General features: G+C 46.5%; 1 protein-coding gene across 1 annotated transcript in view; it reads left to right on the top strand.

The window, feature by feature from the left end:
• The window catches only part of LOC308552014 (cAMP-dependent protein kinase catalytic subunit PRKX), a 45,572-nt gene that overhangs the window by 12,072 nt on the left and 9,468 nt on the right, over positions 1–24,032 (top strand). Inside the window, exons 2-7 of the mRNA XM_081126969.1 lie at positions 4,597–4,765; positions 9,427–9,690; positions 15,673–15,792; positions 18,709–18,804; positions 20,575–20,632; positions 22,764–22,841. Coding sequence (XP_080983095.1) covers positions 4,597–4,765; positions 9,427–9,690; positions 15,673–15,792; positions 18,709–18,804; positions 20,575–20,632; positions 22,764–22,841 — 785 coding nt within the window. The remainder of the gene's footprint in view (positions 1–4,596; positions 4,766–9,426; positions 9,691–15,672; positions 15,793–18,708; positions 18,805–20,574; positions 20,633–22,763; positions 22,842–24,032) is intronic.

Genomic DNA, 24,032 nt, shown 5'->3' with positions numbered 1-24,032 from the left:
CTTCCTGCCTCTTCCAGCTCCTGGGGCTCCAGGCGTCCCCGGGCTGGTGGCCGCCTCCCTCCCGTCTCTGCCTCCGTCTCCCTGAGGCTCCTCCTCTGTGTCTGGGTCTCCGCTTCTGCCTCTTACAAGGACCCTGCCCTTGGATGTCGGGCCACCTTGACCCAGGACGACCTCATCTCAGGGCCTTCCCTTAGTCACATCTGCAAAGGCCCTGTTTCCAACTAAGGTGCTATTCGCAGGTATCAGGCATTAGAACTTGGACGTACCTTTTGGGGGTCAGGGGGGCGTAATTCCAGCTGCCACATCCCTTGCCCTCAACATCTCCACAGGGTTCGCCGTGGAACTTGTCATCTTCTGCAAACAGAGTAACTCAGGAGACCTCTGCTCACCTGCCAGGTGACCTATCTACCTGGTTGCTGCTCAGACACCTAGTCCCTGCCCTGAGGCCTCTCCACCCGCCCGCCCGATCCAGTCTGACCCCTAACCACCTCTTGGCTGTACCCCTCCCGACAGTCCCAGCTCATCGCCCCTCGGTCTCGGGCATCCGTCTTGTTTGCACCGCACCCTCCGCAGCGCTCTTGCTGCCCTTCCCCCGGGTGCTGCTTCTCCGATAAATATTTACAACAACAACGCCGTACACAACGGACATCCACCCAGGCACTTCCTGGCGCCCTCGGCTCAGAGAACTCACTCCAAGGGCCTTCCGATCCCTTCCTCCTCTTGACGTGTTTGCTCCAACCTCACAAATCTCGGTTCCCTCTGTGGCCCTCGACTGACGCGTCCTTCATTTCCTCCCATGTCGTCTACAAGTGAGCCTTTTGTCCTTCACTCTGGGCCACCCCCCGATGTTGTATCTGAAACTTGATTTCCTCCAAAGTGGGGGTCTCTCCCAACCCTGAGACCGAGGTAGGTCCCATCCTTACTGGCCTCAACCCACCTGTCTTCTAAAGTCATCGAGATGAAAGACGCTCATTGAAAACCCAACTGAGGTCATCAGAGTTATTCTAGCTGTGATCATTAATGGTTTTTCTTTCTTTCTTTTTTATTGAACATATTGGGGTGACATTGCTTCAAATGATACAGGTTTCAGGTGTACAGTTCTAGGATACGTCACCTGTACGTTGCATTGTGTGTCCATCCCCCCAAGTCAAGTCTTCTTCCGTCACCATTTACCCCCCCCATGTTGATGAGTAGCGTTTACTGTCTGTAACTAAAACTAAGAAAATCGGGGACCGGCCTTGTGTGCATCATGGGTATTTCAGACTCATTTATAGCTCCCCACACCTAGTAATACATCACTTGACTTTTTTAGGGAGATACCTAAAAAAAAACATAGTTAATATAATGAAGCAAGGTATGGACTATGATTTTTTTTTTTAAAGACAGTGCTGTTGTACATAGGGTGTCCCCCCAAAAATGTAGATGCACTTTCAATGATTATATAAAGTCAGTGTTTATTAACATAAAGCTCATCTTCAACATGTAAAAGAATCTACAGAAACAAATCATTTTTTCGGTCAAGGCCTGTTTTCAAACGGACGACCCTTCTGGTCCAGGCCTGCTGGAATCGCAAACATCGAGAATCACTTCAAGTGCGGTATTGGTGCGCCCTCAGTGGGTCGACGGTTGCTGGATTTGTACCGTAAACTCTATTTCTTACGAACCCCCATAAAAAAAAGTCTAGGGGCCCTTTAGGATAATTTTTTTTTTGTCTAAAGCTTAGTCTGGCTTCACCCATTATTTCAAATCCGTTAAACCTGAAAAGGAGTGAACATTACATGACTGATCAGCTGTTAAAGCGTGTGTACATGTTTTGGGGACCCCTTGAATTCATGACGGGGACCTCATAAATCGTGTGTTGTCAGAGATGGAGCTTGCTAAATATTTCTCAGTTGGCAGTTGACTTAAAATGAGTTGAGCCCGGCCGGGCATGGCTCAGCGGTTGAGCGTCGACCTAGGATCCAGGCGATCGGGGTTCGATTCTGGGTCAGGGCACATGCCCGGGTTGTGGGCTCGATCAATGACTCTCTCATCATTGATGTTTCTCTCTCTCTCCCTCTCCTTTCCTTTCTCTGAAATCAATAAAGATATATTAAAAAAAAAAAAAAAAGAGTTGAGCATGAGCTGGTCGGTAGAAACTCTAACTCTGTCCACCATGGTAGCCACTAGCCACGTGAAATGCAACACGAAGGCCGTGGCCACAGTTTCCATCCTCAGTGGCCACTGGTGAGCCTGTGGTTCTTGGGTGGGACGGCCCAGGTGTCGCTGTTTGTGTGCTCGCAGGAAGTCCGATTGGACGATGCTCGCTCTCAGGTGGCGGTTCTCAGCTGTGGGCGATTCTGCTCCCACCAGACGCCGGGCCGTGTCTGGGTGGTGGTGGTTGTGGTTGTTAGAATTGCGATATCGGGGCGTGCTACCGGCACCTGGTGGGTGGGGACCAGGGAGGCTGCTCAACACCCTAACAGTGCCCAGGACGCCCCATATCAGAGAGTCACCTGGCACCAGATGTCAACGATAGTGAGGTTGAGAAAACACTGCCTTGGCATGCGAGACTGTCTATCTACATACCTATCAAATGCTTTTATTGATTTCAGAGAGGAAGGGAGAGCGAGAGAGAGAAACATCAATGATGAGAGTCATTGATCGGCTGCCTCCTGCTCGCCCCCTGCTGGGGATCGAGCCCACAGCATGCCCATGTGCCCTGACCGGGATTCGAACCAGTGACCCGGTTCATAGATTGATGCTCAACCACTGAGCCACCCAGGCCGGGCCTTCGTTCTTATTGGTGAAACCGCACCCCAGTGCCATTCAGAGCTGCAGACATCCGCCAACGCGAGCACCAGGAATCCCAGGCATTTCCCTCGCAGAACACGGGGTTGGGGTTCTGCGTGCAGCGAGATTTCCTGTGTTTCTTGTTTGCCTTTGCGACTGTTTGGGGCTCTGACAGGAGACAGGGCAACTTAGTCAACAACCTGCCAAAATAAACGGTCGTGCTTCTAAAATATCTGTTCCGTTCTTACCCTTTAAAACAGGACAGTGGAAATCGGATATTGCTGGAGTCCACGCAGTTTTCAGAGGGTTACGTGCGCGTGTGTGTGTTTTGTTTTTTAAGCTGTCTAGACGAGGGAACTCACAGAACGAACCCCCTTCCCCCTGGTGCTGAGCTGAATTGCATTCCGTTTACTCAGCTGATCTTTGAATAAATAGTCCACGTTTTTAAAAGAATCTTCCTAACATCATCCAAACCACACTTTGTTGGGGTTTTTTTTAGTTACATTTTGGTTATTGACATACAATATTCCTACCATACAACTGAGCCTTTTAACGGGTCCATTTCTGTGGTTTTAAGTTTAATCAGAGAATTACCACGCCTTCTTTTAAAATACCTTTTTATTTTTATTTTTTTACCTATATCTTTATTGGTTTCAGAGAGAGGAAGGGAGAGGGAGAGAGAGAGAGAAACTTCAATGATGGGAGAGTCATGGATCAGCCGCCTCCTGCATGGGGATGGAACCCTGACCTCCTGGTTGACAGGCTGACGCTTAACCACTCAGCCACGCCGGCCGGGCCGTGTATCGACAGTTTAAAAAATCAAGTCGTTAGGGAGAACTTTAGACATTTATTATTTTATACGTTGTAGTTTATAACCTTTCGTGGTCTTACTTTGAGGGCAGACAGGCCCTAAGAAAAGAAATGAGTTTTACGATGATAAACTTACACGTGATGATAGAGTAATTATTCAGCAATAATTATGTAATGTATCAATCTCATTTTTAATTATATATATATATATTTTGTTCACCCCAGTGACCAGACATTATACAACTTAATATCCTAATAAATCCCGCACCCATCCAGCACCCTGCTGAGTTGTTAGAATATTATTGACTGTGCTGTACTTCACATCCCCATGACTATTTTATAACTACTCATCTGTCCACCTCAATTCCCTCCCTTTTCTACCCCTAACCCTGCTAACTTTTATTATTATGCACAGTAAACATCTCCAAAGTTTACAAATAAAAAAAAATTAAGACTATTATATAGTGAAATTTATCTGTTTTTGTCTCCCATCTGCTCTCCATCCCTCAATAAGTCCAGTTAACATCCGCCGCCCCACCTATTGACACAGTTTTTTTTTTCCTTCCCCCGTGATGAGAGCTTTTAAGATCCCCTCTCTCGCCGTGGTCAGTTTTGCTCAGTGGTTGGAGCGTCTGCTGGTGGACTGAAGAGTCTTGGATTCAATTGTGGGTCAAGGGCATGTACCTGGGTTGCAGGCTTGAATTCCCTGCTCCAGTCGGTCGCGTGGGGGAGGGGACCAATCAATGTGTCTCTCTCTCTCTCTGTCCTGCCCTCCCTCCCTTCCACTTTCTCTAACAATCAATGGAAAAAATATCCTTAGGTGAGGATTTGCCCTCTAGGTCCATCCATGTTGCTGCGAATGTCAGGGTCCCCTTCCTTTTTGATGACCGAGTAGTAGTCCAGTGTGCGTCTTACTGGGGACACGCTCTCTGGGCGCCCTGGGCAGTCTCGAGTGGCGGGCCCCATGGTCCAACACAGGTCGCCAACACGGCCTCGTTTCTTGTCCCCCTGCAGGAACTGGGACCTTCGGCCGCGTGCAGCTCGTCAGGCAGAAGACAGGCCAGCAGTTCTTTGCTCTGAAGGTCATGAGCATTCCTGACGTGATTCGTCTAAAGCAAGAGCAGCACGTCCACAACGAGAAGTCGGTCCTGAAGGAAGTCAGCCACCCGTTCCTGGTTAAATTGTGAGTCCCCACCCAGGGTCTATCCCCAGCTCCTGGTTGTGTTCTTAAGAACGAGCCAAAGTGCTCATTAAGGGCTCATGAAAGAACACGTTTGGTTCAGGGAGTGAGCCGTTTCCCAAGGCTGGAGCAGCCAACGGAGAGATAATTTTAGAAGAGCTGAGTCATTGTCCAGGGAGCAGAAGCTTAATCACAAAGTCAAAATGTCTGGGGAGAGAAGCGTACTGTCTGCCCGGAAGTGAAGATCCCTCTTTGCACTTTCTGATTTAATTTTATTTAAAATTAAATAAAATTAGCCCGGCTGGGTGTGGCTCAGCGGTTGAGCATTTACCTAGGATCCAGGTGATCAGGGTTTGATTCCTGGTCAGGGCACATGCCCGGGTTGCAGGCTCGATCAATGACTCTCTCATCGTTGATGTTTCTGTCTCTCCCTCTCCTTTCCTCTCTCTGAAATCAATAAAGATATATTTTAAAAATAAATAAATAAATAAAATTAAAGTAAATAAAATTAAATGGTCTCCACCCACTTGATGCCAGTAACAGACCCTCCACAATGGGGACAATTAAAAATGTCTCTAGGCATTGTCAGAAATTTCCCCAAAGGTGAAATTGTCCTGGATTGGGGACCACTGCCACGGATGGATGGATGGATGGATGGATGGATGGATGGATGGAAAGATGGATGAATGGAGGGATGGATGGATGGATAGATATGGATGGATGGATGATGGATGGATGGGTGGATGGGTGGGTAGATGGATGGATGGGTAGATGGATGAGGGATGGATGATGGATGGGTGGGTAGGTGGGTAGATAGGTGGATGGATGGATGGATGGATGATGGATGGGTGGATGGATGGGTGGATGGGTGGGTAGATGGATGGATGGGTAGATGGATGATGGATGGATGGATGGATGGATGGATGGATGGATGGATAGGTGGATGGATGGAAGGATGGATGGATGGATGGATGGATGGGTAGATGGATAGATAGGTGGATGGATGGATGCATGGATGGATGGATGGATGGGTGGGGGGGTGGATAGATGAATGGATGGATACATGGATACATGGATGGATGGATGGATAGGTAGATGACTGATAGATGATATACATGGATAGATGTATGGTTACAATGGATCCAGGTTGGAAAAGAGGAAGCACATTCCAGGGCCTCAGATTGCTCGGGAAACTGAGGCCAAGAAAATAGGGTGCCCGGGCACTCTCTCCTTATCTACCTTCAGGGGCAGAAGTCTAACTGTTGCTACATCCAGGGAAATAAAGGCAGACTTTTAAGTTAGGCAGCTGACTTCATTGAATGAAAATGCCTTGGGGTAGGCGCCCTCACCGAGCACTTTGCAAACAAACACAATGAATGATGGACTTGAAAGGTAGAAAGTGATTCTTTGAGATAGAAAAGAGCCTCTGAGCTGAAGTCAGCCCTAGGGGCAGAGGGCTGGGGTGAGAAACCTCTGATGCATTCGTTGTCGTTGCAAACGGCTGTGCTTAGAGTCACAGGTTAATATGCATGCGTGAATGCGTTCTATTTTATTTTTTTAAATATGTTTGTATTGATTTTAGAGAGAGAGGAAGGGAGAGGGAGAGAGAGAGAGAGAAATATCAATGATGAGAGAGTCATGGATCAGCTCTTTTACGCCCCCGACTGGGGATCCAGCCTGCAACCCGGGCATGTGCCCTGACCAGGAATCGAACCCTGACCTCCTGGTGCACCAGATGATGCTTAACCACTGAGCCACGCCGGCCAGGCCAGTGTGTTGTCTTTTATTTTTATTTTTATTTTCTTTCCTGGGGGGTTGGGCGGTGGAAGGGGAACAGAAAGGGCAAGGCCCAGGCATGCTCCCAGGAGGGAGAGTGTCCTGTCTTTTATTTTCAATTTTTTTCTTCTTAAAACAGCACCCTTTGACGCAGAAAAGTTTATTGCTTCTGTGAGGGCTGTTATTTCTCTCGACAGACGTACCTGTCTATTTATTTGCCTGCACTCTACTCTCCTGACCATGGCACCTGCTAACTTCTCTGTGGTGTTCTTTGGAGTTTATCTGTAGGGTCCTTGCAAGCTAGCTCCCCAGAAAGCCGTGTTTTCTGTTTCACGTTATTTCACTGGCGTGGCCCATCCTGTGGAGAGGGCAAGACCCTCCAGGAGACGGTGCCCCGAGCCTCTTTCTCTGAGCTTTTAGCCTGACCGGGGTTAACTTCATCCGTCGTTGGCAGCGGGGGAACAGCACCAGGTGTTAGACCCGTGGGCTCGGCAACCTCGGTACTTGAGTTGTGGCTGGGAAAGAATTCAGAGCCAAGCCTCAAACTGCAAGAGGACATTTCTGTATAAAATCACAGAGGTGGGAGAAGTAATTGGTCGAAGACGTGGGCTCAGGGAACTAGTTATAGAGACAACGGAAGGGCCCTGAGGGCTTAGGAGAGAGGAGGTGATGCACCTGGGTGGGCGATGCACCTGGGTCCGGGAGAGGTAAGGAAAGACCCGGGTTTGCTTCGGGGAGCGAGAGGCGGCTGGGTCCTCCGTCCTAAGGGTTTTAAGGGTGGAGATTTTAGGGGAGGTCCCAGAGGAAGGTCTCGGGAGAATATTCAGCAGCTTTCCAGGTGTGTCCTTTCAGGGTCACTGTCTCCACTGATGGATGGGTCGGCCCCAGGGCCGGGTGTCATAACCGGATGCACCTGGTCCTGAGGTCAGCCCTGGGGGTCACTTATTTGGTTTTGCTGCTTTCCTGGGCCTGGAGCTGAAACACAACGGAGGCCTAGATGTTATCTCCAGGGAGGAGAGGTAGGGATGGGGCGGGTGGGGGGTCCAAACCGCATGACCAGCGATGTGCTAGGGGAGGAAAGGCCACCCTGGGGGCGAGGTCCCACCCTACAGTCGTCCTTTGCTAGGCACCTGGCGACCTTCGGTACCTGGCCCATGGTCCTTGCTCTGCTAACTGTCTAACGGCCTGTGTGTCTAACTGCCAACCGCACTACGTGTCCCCAATTTCGCCCTTGGCTCCAAATCCCCCGTCTCTTTTTCCCCGCGTCTCCTCTCCTTGAAAACATTCTTCGCCCGTCAACCCCGGCCTTCCTGTCTCCAAGGTTTCACAGATCCGCCCGGGACTCTGCTCTTCCCCCGCCCTCGATTCCTCACGGCTGCCTTTTCTCCCATTAACGGAGCTCATCAGCGCCGTTGAAAGAAGGAGCCCTCGAGCCCGGCTCTCCCGGGCGGTCTCTCTCCCCGTAATGGCTTAGAAATCTCTCTCACTTTGGACTCCTTAATGCCCACCTTCAGCCGGCAGGTGACGGCAGGCGGTCCATTAGCGCGGCCTGGGCATCTTCAGTCCCGATAACGTCATTCCATTGACCTGGCTGTGCTCCCTGAAGATGGGCCCACTGGGTACGCGTTTCCTAGAGATGTCAGAGCGAATATCATAGACGGAGCCGCTTAAAAAACAGACATTTATCTCACCCAGGCCTGGCGTCTGGGAGTCTGGGATCCAGGCGTGCGCAGGGCTGGTTCCTCCTGCGGCCTCTCTCCGGGGCGTGTAGACGGCCGTCTCCTCCCTGTGTCCGCAGGTGGTCGTCCCTCCGTGGGAGTCTGTGTCCTCAGCTCCTCTTCTTATAAGGACCCCGGTCCTATGGGATCAGGACCCACCCTAGTGACCTCATTTGACCTCGGTCACCTCTTTAAAGACCCATCTCCAGCCCGGCCGGGTGTGGCTCAGCGGTTGAGCGTCGACCTGGGATCCAGGCGATCGGGGTTCGATTCCCGGTCAGGGCACATGCCCGGCTGTGGGCTTGATCGATGACTCTCTCATCATTGATGTTTCTGTCTCTCTCTCTCCCTCTCCTTTCCTCTCTCTCAAATCAATAAAAAAAGATATATTTAAAGAAAAAAAAGACCCATCTCCAAATACAGCCCCATGCTGAGGCCCTTAAATATATGAGTTTTGCAGGACAGCATTTAGCCAGTTTATTATCAAAACATGATATTCACTCTCGTGCATTCTCAAGCCTTTGAACATTTCATCAGGATACCCATATCTATTTTATTTTATTTTATTTATTTTATTTTATTTTATTATTTTATTTTATTTTTCTATTTTATTTTAATTTAATTTTATTTTATATTTTATTTTATTTTATTTTATATTTTATTATTTTATTTTATTATTTTTTAAAAAATATATCTTTATTGATTTCAGAGAGGAAAAGAGAGAGATAGAAACATCAATGGTGAGAGAGTCATTGATCGAGCCCGCAACCCGGGCCTGTGCCCCAACCGGGAATCGAACCCCGATCTCCTGGATCCTAGGTCGATGCTCAACCGCTGAGCCAGGCCCAGCCGGGCATGACACCCATATCCTAATGTGCATCTCCATGCATGCCATCACTTCTACCTGTTCTGTATTTTCAAATGTATCTACACCGATAACATCTGTCTAACCACATCTTAACATCTGGAAATACTTAGATATTAATTAGCACCTGTCCGTCTGTATGAATATCCTAACATCTGTACCTTAATGTCCACCTGTGCCCCATCCTGACACCTCCCCACGCCTGTACCTTGGTATCCACCTGTGCCCCTTCCTCGCATCCATGCCCGTCTGCACCCCGTGTCTCTCGGAGGCCCATCCCTCGCTCACCGTGTCGTCTCCCGCAGGTTCTGGACCTGCCACGACGACCGTTTCCTCTACATGCTGATGGAGTTCGTGCCGGGCGGGGAGCTCTTCAGTTACCTGCGTAACCGGGGCCGCTTCTCCAGCAGCGCGGGGATCTTCTACTCCGCCGAGATCATCTGTGCCATCGAGTACCTGCACTCGAAGGAGATCGTCTACAGGGACCTGAAGCCCGAGAACATACTGCTGGACCGGGACGGCCACGTCAAGCTCACCGACTTCGGGTTCGCGAAGAAGCTGGTAGACAAGTAAGTGACGCGTCCACCCCTGGACCCCACGCCAACCTCTGCTCCTGGCCACCCCCAATCTGTTCTCTGTTTCTGTGAGTTGTTTTTTTTTTTCTTTTAAAGATTCCACATGTAATTGAGATCGTATAGTATTTATCTTTGTCTGTCTGGGCTCATCCATGTTGTCTCAAATGATAAAATTTCTTCTTTTATAAAAATCTATCTTTATTGTTGAAAGTATATATATACATATATATATATACATATATATATTATTGTTGAAAGTATATATATATACATATATGTATGTGTGTATATATATATACACACACATATATATGTTTTTATTGATTTTAGAGGAAGGGAGAGGGAGAGAGAGAAACATCAATGATGAGAGCAAGTCGTAGATCAACTGCCTCCTGCACGCCCCCTACTGGGGATGGAGCCCACAACCCCGGCATGTGCCCTGACCAGGAATCGAACCAGCGACCTCTTGGTGCCCAGGACGATTCTTAACCACTGAGCCACACTGACCAGGGCAAAGTTTCTTTTTTATGGCTGAATAATATCCATTGCCTATGTCTACCATTTTTTTTTTTTTTTTAATTCATTCATTCGTCAGTGGACACTTAGGTGTTTCCATATTTTGGGTATTGTGAGTGACCCTGCAATGAACACGGAGTTGCACATATCTCTTTTATCTTCTTGGTGTTGGTCACCCTTTCTCCATTTCTTAGCTGGAGTTCTATAAAAATTCACTTTCTGCCCAGCCGGTGTGGCTCAGTGGGTCGAGCATCACCCCATGAACCAAAAGGTCAGTAGTTCGATTCCTGGTAGAGGTCATGCAGGAGGCAGCCAATCAATGACTCTCTCTTCTCATCGATGTTTCTCTCTCTCACTCCACCTCCCTTCCTCTCTCTCTAAAATCAACACAAACATTTAAAAAAAAGTAGCTTTTCCCTCATCAGTCATCTGGTGACCTAGAAATACTGTCTTTGATGAGATACATGGTTTATTCTTTCACTATATTAAAAGATTTTCAAAACCATGGCCTGGGGTGACCTCAAGTGGTGCCAATGCATTTTTTAAAATTTATTTCTTTGTTTTCAATTACAGTCGATTTTCATAATTAGTTTCAGGTGTACAGCATAGTAAATAGACAGTCATATACTTTGCAAAGTGGTCCCCCTGATATTTCCAGAACTAACTGCCAAAGTATATATTTAAAAAATATATCACTTTACACTCAGAAAACACAGGATCTTGCCACATTCCCACAAGTGCCAAGTGCTAATACCTTCCAACATCTAGGCTAAACTTCTTTCCATTACCGTGAATCTCCATTAATGGGAGCACCGCAAAGCAGCGGGTAGGAATGAAAGGTGCCCATAGGGTTACTTGTTTCTACTGGATCCGTGGTCCTGCTAAGCTGGTGAGCTTGGGTTGTTATTGCCTTTGTAGGTGTTGCTTTGCTCACCTGTGAAATGGGAAAAATTGTTTCTATCCCATAGACTTGTTGGTAAGACTGGATGGATCTGCTCATTGGAAAGTGTTTCCTTAGAACAGATTCTGGCTCATGGTTACCACTGAGTAGACATTAGGTGCTTCTGACTTTATCACCATCATTTTCATTGTCATTATCACTGTTGTTATTATCATTATCAATATCATCACCTCACTATCACAATCACCATCATCACCACCATCACCATCACCATCATCACCATCATCACCATCATCACCATCACCGCCATCAGCACCTCCATCATCACCTCCATCATTACCATCATCACCATCACCACCATCACCATCATCATCACCATCATCACCATCATCACCATCACCATCATCACCATCATCACCTTCATCACCACAATCACCATCATCATCACCATCACCATCATCACCATCACCGCCATCATCACCTCCATCATCGCCATCATCACCTCCATCATCACTATCATCACCATCACCACCATCACCATCATCACCACCATCACCATCATCACCATTATCATCACCATCACCACCATCACCACCATCACCACCACCATCACCACCATCATCATCATCACCATCATCATCACCATCACCATCACCATCACCATCACCATCATCATCATCACCATCATGACTGTCACCATCATTACCACTGTTATGGACTGAATGTGTCCTGTCCAAAATTTATGTGTCAAATCTTTAACCCCCAGTGTGAGTATATTTGGAGATAATTCTTGTAGGAGGTGATAAAGGTTAAAGGAGGTCATGAGGGTGGGATCTTAATCCCATAGGATTGATAACCTTATAAAAAATTTGTTTCTCAGAGTTCTGGAGGCTTGAACTCCAAGATCAGGGTGTTGGCCAATTCTAGGTAGAATTCTTTTCCTGAATTTTGGGTGACTTCTTCTTCAGAGTGTCCTCAAATGACAGAGCCCCCCCCCCCCAATTCTTTTTTTATAAGGACACCAGTCATTGAATTAGTCCCATCTTAATCCGGTATGACCTCATCTTAACTTGATGACATCTGGAAGACCCTATTGCCAAATAAGATCCCATTCACAAGAATGGGGTTGAGGACTTTTGGGGGAATACAATTCACTCCCATACAAATGGCAAGGAGAGCAACTGGGGGATTAAGAACACATGAGCGTTTGCCATCTCTACTTTATGGAGAGTCCCCTCTTTCCTTGGCTAACACGGTCTCCCCCCTCTGCCCTAGTGTGGAATTGGTAACAGTGAGCAAGCTGAGAACGATGATGGTGATGATGGTGTCACCTTGCTTTCTCTCCAAGAGCCAAATGACCAAAATGAGATAAGGCCAGGGTCATGGATAATTCACAGTGTCCACCAACCAGCGGTCTCCCAGTTTCACCCAGAGCCCTTCGTCGTCACATATTTACTGCAGGCTGAAGCTCTTTACAGCAATTTATGCCTCTCCACACATCCCGGATGATTTGAGGGGTTTTGCACGAATCTCCTACTCTAACCAGGTGTCAGGCTACCTGAGGCAACTTAGAGACTGGAAATGTATACAGCCCCTGCCCCTTACGCTAGGATGGAGCCAAAAAAAGAGACTCACCTTTCCAAATGTAAGTGGAGACCCTGTATCTAGGGCAGGTACAGTTACCTGCGGCCACCTCCATCTGGTCTTTATTTCAGCGAGGAGTTAGGCTTCCAGGTAGATGCAGGTGACCTTGGATGAGCTACCAGGTGTGTAATCTGATGATTTAATAAACATTGTGAAATGATTGCCACAGTCAAGTTCATGAAAACAAACATCACCTCACACAGGTACCATCTTTTCTGTGATTGTGATAACTTAGCCAATTTTAAGTGCATTATTACAATATTTTCTGTGATTGTGATAACTTAGTCAATTTTAAGTGCATTATTACAATATTTTAAGCTATATTTCCTTACTGTATATTAGATGCCCATTGGTAACTCCATGGATAGTCTGACCTTATAATCAGTATGCTAATAAGTGAAATAAGCTAGACTCAGAAAGACAAATACTGTAAGGTCCCATTAGGTGTAGAATCTAAAATAGTAACACCCACCCAGCTGGTGTTGCTCAGTGGTTGAGCATTGACTCATGAACCAAGAAATCTCTGATTCAATTCCTGGTCGGGGCACATGCCGGGGGTTGCAGGCTCCATCCCCAGTAGGGGGCGTGCAGGAGGCAGCCGATCAATGACTCTCTCGTTATTGATGTTTCTATCTCTCCATCTCCCTTCCTCTCTCTCTCTCTAAAAAAAAAAAAAAATCAATAAAAACATTGAGAGCTTAACATTTGGAGATGTGAGCAGAAATGACTCAAACCTATAGATGTTAATTCAACGTCGTAGCTCTTTTTAAGTCCAAAGAAAAAAGAGACATCGGAGGCAGCACTGGGAAGGGGGTGACCCCAGTGGGAAAAAAAAAAATAGCCAACGAAATACATAACCAGAAATCTCCACCATCCATGTGGGGCGCACTTGGCTATTCACCCAGATACCCTCTAGGTGGAGCTGGAAGCTAAATATTTTGCAAATGATGCCTCTGCAGAGAAAATCCTTTCGGAAGCTCTCTGTCCCACTTAAACCCCAAATACCCTGGTTTCCCTTAAATGTGAGTAGCCTCCGACGCACTTAAAATGTTAGCGAACCCACAGAAGCGCTGCAAACCGTCCAAACCTTTGCAAAAGCAGGTGGAGAAGACAGTTCACAGGACTTTTCCCCTCCGAGGAGAGAATTAGCTTATTTACCCACATAGACCTGAAGTGGGCACACGGAGACCGAGTTATCGAGAGCACGCTTCAGTCACTCTTTTTAATGTTATTTTCCAGGAAAACGAGGACTGTGGGCTCTCAGCTACTGGGTAACCCTGGTAAGCAGCAGTGACAAAGGGTAGCAATGCCTACGAGACCACACGGTACATTCTGTTGGCCTTAACGGTGTTTGCAAGAGAGCAAACCAGCTGAGACAATACTACCGGCTTTGTCCAAGGGGGGGCGATAGTGAATCAGTTGTGATCAGCTAGGTTATTGTAACATCCAACGCTCATGTTTCTGTTTTGTTTCTCCCCCTAAGGAATTTGACTTTATTTTAGTGGGTGGGTTTTTTTTGTTTGTTTGGCAATTTTGACATCCGTCATTTATTATTTTTAAAAAATTTTTTACGTGTTTTTATTGATTTTAGAGAGAGAGGAAGGGAGAGGGAGAGAGAGAGAGAAACATAGATCGGCTGCCTCCTGCACGCCCCCTACTGGCCAGGGCAACACAGTCATTTATTAATTTTATTTTTTAACAACAAAAGTCACCCTTGGCAGTCATTTTACCCAATTAATAAAAATAGCCAAATATATTTCTATTTTGTTTCTTTCTGAGCTGGGTGTCCTGTAGAGACACCATAGAGAGTCGAACTTCAGTTCTCAAACGTCTCCAATGCTCAGACAATTCGGATCTCGACCAAGCTGAAAAATTGTCTCGGTTCTCAACCCGACAACACTTTCTGATCGCTGTGTGATCAGTTTACGTGGGAAAGCAAAAAATAATAATTTCTCGGCCCGACAACATTTTCTGACAGCTGTACAATCTCTCAGGAGACAAACAGAGGAGAGAATGTACGAATCTGACTCAGTTTACCGCTAAACCTCACGTTGTTAACGTCTCAGGAAATTGTGCTGTAACTATGTTCATGTCTTTTTTGCATCTGGGACTCTGGAATGCATTAATTCAATTTAAATTATTTCCAACGGGAGAAAATGATTCAGTTTTCCAACAAATCTCTTTTCGATCTGCCTTCTGGATCGAATTAAATTGTTGAAGAGCCCAGGTTCGACTGTCTATGGGTCTCATTTTCTTATCTGTTATGTTAACCTATGTCTTTTGATTGAGGCATTTAATGCATTTACATTTAAAGGGATTATTGAGCCCTGGCCAACATCGGCCCATGTACCGAAGGGTCTCGGGTTCAATTCCTGTCAAGGGCATGAACCTGGGTTGAGGGTTTGCTACCTGCCCCTAATTGTGGTGCCCGCGGGAGGCAACCAGTCGATGTGACTCTCTCACATCCATGTTTATCTCTCTCTCTACCTTTCCCTCCCTCTCTTCTACTCTCTTAAAAAAAGAAAATAAATGGAAGAAATATCCTCAGGTGAGAATTAACAAAAAAATAAAAAGTAATAATAAAATAAAGTGATTATTGATAGGCATGTAACTTAAAATATCGGGGGACCTCTGTAAAGTATATGGTTTTCTTACTACTTCGCTGTGCATCTGAAACTAATACAGAAAAATGTTGAATGGAAGCTGTAATTAAAAATAAAAATATATGTAATATTCAAATATGTATATAAGTCGAGGGAATTATTATTGTTTACTTTCCAGCGACGGTGGACATTTGCTATTATTTTCTATTGGTTTCGGGTGTGGTCAGACAATGACACCATGAACCCTTCTAATAGGGACCCATCCGTTGCCAATCACCGCTGAGTTCTGTGGGTTGTGTTCTCTCCCCCCAGGACGTGGACACTCTGTGGAACCCCTGAGTACCTGGCCCCTGAAGTCATCCAAAGCAAAGGCCACGGGAGAGCCGTGGACTGGTGGGCGTTGGGCATCCTCATATTTGAGATGCTTTCGGGGTGAGTAATGGCTTCTGGGGAAAGTCAACGCGTCCCCCGACTTTCGTCCTCTGCTCTCTTGCCCTGATCCATTAGCCCCTAGGATGGTGCATTCGTTCGGCCTCCAAATTCTTGGGGTGTGGTTCCCACCGAGATTTCCCACTGCGGACGGTCATGAGTACTCAGTAATTTTTCCACCCCCTGTGTCATTACGAAAACCAAGTTCACAAATGACGACAAGAAAAGTCTTCAGTGGGAGGATGTGTGTTCTATTGACGGGCGATACAAACAGTTACTGTCCTGTTTCTACCAGCGCCCCGCCTTCCTCAAAGAAATTTAAAGGTAACGCTGACATTCGAGATTTAAACCAAATCAACACTAGTATTTTCTTTCATTTTTTATTTATTTTTTTATAGATTTCAGTGAGAGGGAGGGAGAGAGAGACATTGATGATGAGAGTCATTGACCGGCTGCCTCCTGCACGCCCCCTACTGGGGATTGAAGAGCCTACAACCCAGGATGTGCCCTGACCGGGATTCGAACCTGTGACCTCCTGACTCATAGGTCGACGCTCAACCACTGAGCCACGCCAGCTGGGCCGCATGACTTCTTTTTAAAGCTCGGCAATGCAGCTGTTGGATAAACATAAATCAATGAAATGCGGTTTGGGACTTTATGGGAGCAAACAGCATTGCCAGGGAGGAGAGAAGGGGTGCTATCCCGAAACCCCAGACTTGGGTGGGAGGAGATTTGGAAGGTCACGTCTCCTCCTGGTCCAGATACCCAAGGGGTCGAGCATTCGTGAAGGTGTCGAGCATTCGTCAAGGTGTCATCAGGATTAAATGAATCAAGTCTGGGGGTGACGCCTAAAGACAGGTCTGATGTTTCTCTGACCAGAAACCTAAAGCGAGCGACCCACGCTTAGGAATCTTGGGCATGGGGGCCTATCCTCCTGCTGTGAGCTAAAGGCTCTTTCTTGTCTCCGATGGTGCTGGGGACAGACAGACAGACGACAGCCGGCCCGGGAGGTGCCCAGGACACTTTCTGGAGGCTGTCAGATGAGCTGTTTCTCTACTGCCCCCCCCAGGCCCCCCTTTCCCTTGTTTTTTTTTGTTTTTTTTTCCTTCAGCATCCGTGAGCCTCAGACATGCTGAGTTTACTCCCTGTCGTAGCAAACGACGGACCCTGTTCCCCACCTGTCTGATGCAGGCAAAGCCCACAGAGTTGTACCCGGAAACCTTCCCTTGAGGTTGGAAAGAAACGTGGAAAAGAGGCCTTTTTCTGCGTGGACGCTGTGGCCAGACAGAGTGTGGTCTCTGATCACCGGTGTTTATCCTTCTGTGTGTACATCAACCGCGCATCTAGTTAGGACGTATCTGTCTGTCCATCTGTCACCGGTGTGTGTAGCATCCGAAATACATCAGGCCCGGGGTCGCCCCGTGAAGATCGCACAGTGGCTGTAAATGTGCACCCTGGGGGCCGGCCCCCTCGGAGGCCAGCAGCAGCTTCCACCCGGACCGTCAGTGGCCACTAGGGAGCAGCATTGCCCCAGGATCCGCGAGTCCTGGGCTCCCATGATATTTAAATGCAGGGTGTGTCCCCCCAAAAAATGTAGACACAGACTTTTGAATCATTAATAAAAGGCAGCGTTTATTAAGACGCGTTTCATTTTCAAAATGGAGCTATGAGCTGTTAAAGTGTGTCTACCTTTTGGGGGGGCACCCTATAGAATGAGGTCCGTGGGTTTTTGTCTTTATTACTTTATTCTTAGGGTCGAATATAAAGTTACAAAACATAATAATATGCCATATTATTAGTAAATATGATATTAGAACACAGTATATTGTTGAACATAATATTGATAGACTATAGTAGAAAATTGTTAAAATAGAATTAAAATATATTAAGATACATTAAAATTACTATATTGGGATTATTATATAAATAATTATTAGACTATTATTAGGATATAATATATTGTGATATTAGAATATGTTAAATATTAGAAAATAAAATATTTCTAATCTAATATAAGAATAGAAGAGGTATATATATAATAATAAATATTATAATATTATAATAATAAATATTAAAATAATAATAAAATAATAATATCACGAATTATGAGCACAAATAAAATTTTAATAGAGCCTGCCCGGTGTGGTTCAGTGGTTGAGCGTCGACCTACGACCCAGGAGGTCAGGGTTCGATTCCCGGTCAGGACACAGGCCCAGGTTGTGAGCTCCCTCCCTAGTCGGGGGCGTGCAGGAGGCAGCCGATCCATGACTTTCTCTCTCCCTCTCCCTTCCGCTCTCCCTAAAATAAATAAAAAATTTAAAAAATATATTTAAAAAAAAAAAAAGTCGCCCCCACCGGACCACGAATGGACGTCTTTGTATATTTTACACACAGGGCGGGATGTGGCACATAGTAGGAGCTCAGAAAAGATGCACAGGACAAATGCAAGCAAGGGACTGGGTTACCCCGCACCCTACAGTCTGGCTGCCACGCTCGGTAACTTGATAGAAGCCGATGTGATGAATTCACTCAACCACTGAGCCACCCCGGCCAGGGCATGGGAGTAACATTTTTTTTTTCTTTAATATCTTGTTTTTATTTCAGAGAGAGGAAAGGAGAGGGAGAGAGAGACATGGATCGGCTGCTCCGTCCTGCAGGCCCCCCACTGGGGATCGAGCCCACAACCCGGGCACGGGCCCTGACCAGGAATCGAACCCTGACCTCCTGGACCCTAAGTCGCCGCTCAACCCCTGAGCCAGGGCATGCAAATGACATTTTTTTAAGCTGCGTGCGAGAGAAGTCTGCATGAGAGAAAACTCAGGCCCGCCTTGGAGAAGCGGCCACCGCCATGGTCACCCCGCGGGTTTCTTTTCTCCAGGCCGGATGCCCGCTAAAAATAAACGTTTCTGTTTCCGACAGGTTCCCTCCGTTTTTTGACGACAACCCATTTGGCATTTATCAGAAAATTCTTGCCGGCAAAATAGATTTCCCCAGGCACTTGGATTTCAATGTAAAGTAAGTCGAACGGTTTCCCTGGCCTTTGGGAATTCGGGGGTAGGGGGGTATTTATTTTTAAAACATCAAAAGAAAAAAAAATCCCTGTCCAGACATCTGCCCAGCAGGAGAGCACAGTGTGTTATTCAGGGTGACGCGTTGGAAGTATTTGGACCCTCACCTTTTCCACGGGCACAGAAAAAGCTTTCATTGATCTGCTTTCAGACTGTTTAACCTGTTAAGGAGCGTTGGCTGTCGTCGATGCCTTTTGGGATTCACGACACTGACAATTAGCCCATAAATACGTTTGTTATATTGGACGGGAGAGACGTTCGGGTACCTAGCACATAGACGGTCCCCCTTTCCCGGCTCATTTTGGGGTTGGCATCCGCGTGAATGAGTTTAGCAGAGTCCGACTTTCCTCTCCTGCTCGAATGATTCTCATATTTTACATTTTTTTATTGTTAATCGTCACCTGGGGATATTTTTTTCCATTGATTTTTAGAGAGCGGGGAAGGGGAGAGAGACAGAGAGTAACAAGGATGGGAGAGAGAAACACATCGATGGGTCGCCTCCTGCACCAGCCCGGACCAGGGCTGGAGATCGAACCTGCAACCCAGGTCCACGCCCTTCCCGGGGAATCGAACCCGAGACCCTCGCGCGGGCCGACGCTCTGAGCGCTGATCCACACCGGCCAGGGCTATTCTCAAAGGCCTTTCTCACGCTCAGATTTTTACTGATGGACAATTTCGCTTCAAGAACTTTTTTGTTGACTCAAAACGAAATGCATCTTTCGGTCTGAAACTCGTTAATTTTATGCCGATGAGCAGGGGGGCGGGGACTACGTTTTTAAAATATATATATAAGAATGCTTTTGGTTTTTCCAGATACCTTCATCAATCTGATCCCCTTTTCGCTATTTCGCACCGTCATTGTTGCCTGAGCATTGGGGGCGGGTGCAATTGCTCCCTCGCTGGTGGGAGTGGGGTCCTTGGGGTATCTTGAGAGAAGGAATTTTTCTAAGACTTGCACGGGAACATGAGCGATTTTTATTTCTGGTCAGTTCTATCCCTCGGTTTCCAAAGTCCCATTTCCTTTCAACCAGTCCTGGAAAAGGTGTAGCTGGGGGCTCCGGCGGAGCCCAAAGCAGGGCCAGTGTCCAGAGCGTCCGATCCGTGGTGGAGCTGGGTCTGATGGAGCATTGGGGTAGTTAAAAGTCCATTAGTCCATGAGCCGTGTCGGCAAATGCAGAGCGTGAGAGCTCAGCCCCTGCAACAGGAGTCCCAGGAGAGCCACAGAAGGGGCTCCTTTGTTTAGGAGCATATGCAGCTCAGATTTCCTGCTTCTGGACTGGACACACCTATTCTGGCCACTCCCAGGTGTGACTGACAGACAGGTAGGTACTTTCCCATGTCACCCAGACCTTACTGGACACACGTCTATTGTCCAGTCCCTTCCGCCAGCAATCTGTGGGGAACAGGCCTACAGAGTGCACGTCTCGTAGTCTTAAATCCTGTTTTCTATACAAAGATGTAATCAGCCTCTATCCCCCCCCGAGCTCAGCCGCGGTGTACAGGAAACCCAGCCTGGCATAAATTATTTAGGAACTGATAGCGGTAAAAAGGAGTGCCAGAAAGTGCTCAGAAAATGCTAGAAATGGAGCCGCTTGTCCAAATGCATCTGTCGTGTGGGTAGATTTTTCGGGCTGTTGACTTGCTCGGCTCTGTATCAAGATATATATGTTTGGTGTTTTGTTTTTTTTTAAATTTTCTGTCTCCTTTTTCCAAACAGAGACCTCATTAAGAAACTTCTCGTGGTGGACAGAACACGGCGCCTTGGAAACATGAAGGTGAGTGTGTGTTTCCCTTATGTATTAAGGGGTTTCCGGGATGAGTCCCTGTCACTCGACACCATGCATTTCAATGTAGAGAGAGAAACAGAGGCACAGAGTAAATGTTGAATCACTGGCCAGATTTCAAGTCTGAGTTTCTGGGTGCCCCAAATCCAACTGGGTCTATACCCCGTCTCTTCTTGTGTGCAAACAAGCAAATGACTGTAAAGTAATTAATTTATCTATCATCTATCTATCTATCTATCATCATCTATCTATATCTATCATCTATATCTATCATCTGTCTATCTAATTTATCATCTATCTATCATCTATCATCTATCTAATCTATCTATCATCTGTCTATCTAATTTATCATCTATCTATCATCTATCATCTATCTATCATCTATCTAATCTATCTATCATCTGTCTATCTATCTATCATCTATCTATCATCTATCTATCTATCTATCTATCTATCATCTATCTATCTATCTATCTATCTATCTATCTGTCATCTATATCTATCTACCTATCATGTATCTATCTGCTAGCTACCTGCCCATCTGTCTGTGTTTCTTCCTATCTATCTATCTATCTATCTATCTATCTATCTATCTATCTATCATCTATCTATCTATCTATCATCTATCTATCATCTATCTATCTATCTATCTATATCTATCTATCTATCTATCTATCTATCTATCTATCTATCTATCTATCTATCTATCATCTATCTATCTATCTATCTATCTATCATCATCTATCTATCTAATCTATCATCTATCTATCTATCTACCTATCATGTATCTATCTATCTGCTAGCTACCTGCCCATCTGTCTATGTTTCTATCTATCATCTATGCAGATATCATAATATCTTAGTATCTGTACTAGAGTTTGAACTACTAGAGAGTAAACTCCAAGTCTTTTTTGCTTTCTCTCAACCTCCCTTGAGGTAACAATCAACAGATTTTTTGCTGTGGAACTTAGGTGTGGATGGAAAAAGTTTTTTTTCCAATAGCAAAAGAAGAGTTGTCAGGATAATAAGATCCGATAAAAGGTGACACGATTCCCATCAGCCTTTCTTTCGTTTTGCAGCTGCGGTCGTTGCGAATTTTCTTTCCTGTGGGTGAGACTAAAATGGAAACGTTAAAAAAAAAAATCACGATACGCATTTTGAAAATGCGGTGTCAGGTTCAGACCCACTGGTTCCTCTGTTACAGAACTCATGAGTTTCTGTCTTACAAATTTCAACACTGAATGGATTAAAAAGGTTGCCAAAAGTGAAAATTTGGGGGGGGAGGGATTTTCAGAAGTGAGAATGACATCGGTGTTGGCCAGCTGGCCGTCAGCACCCCACTTGGAGAGTGAAGCAGACAGACTCTAGCTCAGTTGTTACCCAGGAAGGTCATCTTGGGCGGTTGTTGAGATCTCTGAAGTTGGACACCCCTCAGGTCGTCTTCATGAGACTCCCTGGCTGGACGGTACTGAAGCAAATGTCATCATTTAGGGAACCTCGGTGTCTGTGTCTGGCGAGGGTAATAAATACCAAAGAAAACTGTCAAGACGAAAACGGGTGACAAATCTAGGAATTGTTGTCTGTCTTATTGTATGTTGAGAGGCTGGCCCACGGTTATGCTTTATATGTTTTTATTGATTTTAGAGAGAGGAAGGGAGCAGGAGAGAGAGACAGAAACATCATTGATGAGAGAGAAACATCCATGGGCTGCCTCTTGCACGCGCCCTATTGGGGATCAAGCCCACAATCTGGGCATGTGCCCTGACCGGGAATCAAATTGGTGACCTCCAGGCTCATGGGTTAATGCTCAACCCCAGAGCCGCACTGGCCAGGGCATACGCTATATTCTTTATTCCGGATTAGCACACACGTGAGTGTAATGACTATTTCTACTAGGAAGGAAAATGCTTTAAAAAAAAAACAAAAAAACAAACCTAACTTTATTGAGAGTTTTCCCTAATAAGTCACACTCCAGGGACAATTACTGAAAACCTCGCCAACATTTTTGTTTGTTTCCATGCCTAAAAAAAAAAAACCACGCAGATCCTTCACAATATTTTCTCTCCCATCCCTGTCAAAATTCTGTACCCTGATGACACAATGACACGTGTTTCTTTTAAAGAATGGAGCAGATGACGTCAAACGGCACCGTTGGTTCCGGATGGTAGACTGGGAGGCTGTCCCACAGAGGAAACTGAAGGTACAACATACGTCCACGGGCGACTCTTACCTAACTCGCACCCTCCCCAAAAGTTATAAAATCCTCTGACTCCAAGACTTACTTGTGTATGGTGGATACATAATTAATTTGCACAACTGAACCCATCGTCTCAAACCATTCACAGGCCACGTTGCCTGTTCGGTGGATCTTTTAGCCCTAAAGAGGCACCTAGATGGGGGGAGTTAAGACTCCAGCTTTTGCAATTGGACTTTTGAATGTGTGTATTTCGTTCATCTTCACTCAAGGATATTTTTTCCATTGAATTTTAGAGTAGAAGAGAGGGGGGGAGAGAGAGAGAAACATCGATGAGAGAGACACATTGGTTGCCTCCCACAAGCACTGTGACCAGGGCTAGGGATCGAACCTGCAACCAAGGTACATGCCCTTGATCGGGAGTCGAACCCGTGACCCTTCAGTGCTAACCACTGAGCCACACCGGCCAGGGCTGCAATTGGGCTTTTGGAGACCTGGCTCCATTGCTCAGTGGCTCTGTGACCAGGTTGAGCTCTGATCTGGCTGCTGTTTAATGGGGAGTTACATAGATAAAGCGAGTGTGTAGGACTTGTGGGTATGTTGCAATGATGCTGGTAGACTAGATGCAGAATATTCTTTGGATTGCCTTCCTCCGAATGGAGCAGGTGTTTGACAGAATTCCTCAATACCAGGGATCCCAACTTGGGGCTTAGAGTCACCACAGAGATTTAAAAATGCTGATGCCTGGGCCCTGCCCACACTCTGCGGTCTCCCCAGACCAAACTCTGCGGTCAGTCCCACCCACACTCTGGGCTCAGCCCCGCCCACAAGCTGGAAGTAAGCCCCTCCTACACCCTGGGGTCAACCCTGCCCATAGCCTGGAAGTCAGCCCCCCAACAATCTGGAAGTCAGCCCCACCCATAGCCTGCAAGTCAGCCCCCCAACAATCTGGAAGTCAGCCCCCCACAATCTGGAAGTCAGTCCCCCCAACAAGGTGGAAGTCATCCCCCCCAATAATCTGGAAGTCATCCCCCCCCAATAATCTGGAAGTCAGCCACCCCAACAATCTGGAAGTCAGCCACCCCCAATAATCTGGAAGTCATCCCCCCCTACAGTCTGGAAGTCAGTCCCCCCAACAAGCTGGAAGTCATCCCCCCCAATAATCTGGAAGTCATCCCCCCCCCAATAATTTGGAAG

This window comes from Miniopterus schreibersii (assembly GCF_964146895.1).
Source record: "Miniopterus schreibersii genome assembly, chromosome: Y".
NCBI classification, from domain to species: Eukaryota; Metazoa; Chordata; class Mammalia; order Chiroptera; family Miniopteridae; genus Miniopterus; species Miniopterus schreibersii.
Note: the sequence above shows the minus strand (reverse complement) of the source record. Positions and strands in the feature narration are given on the sequence as shown.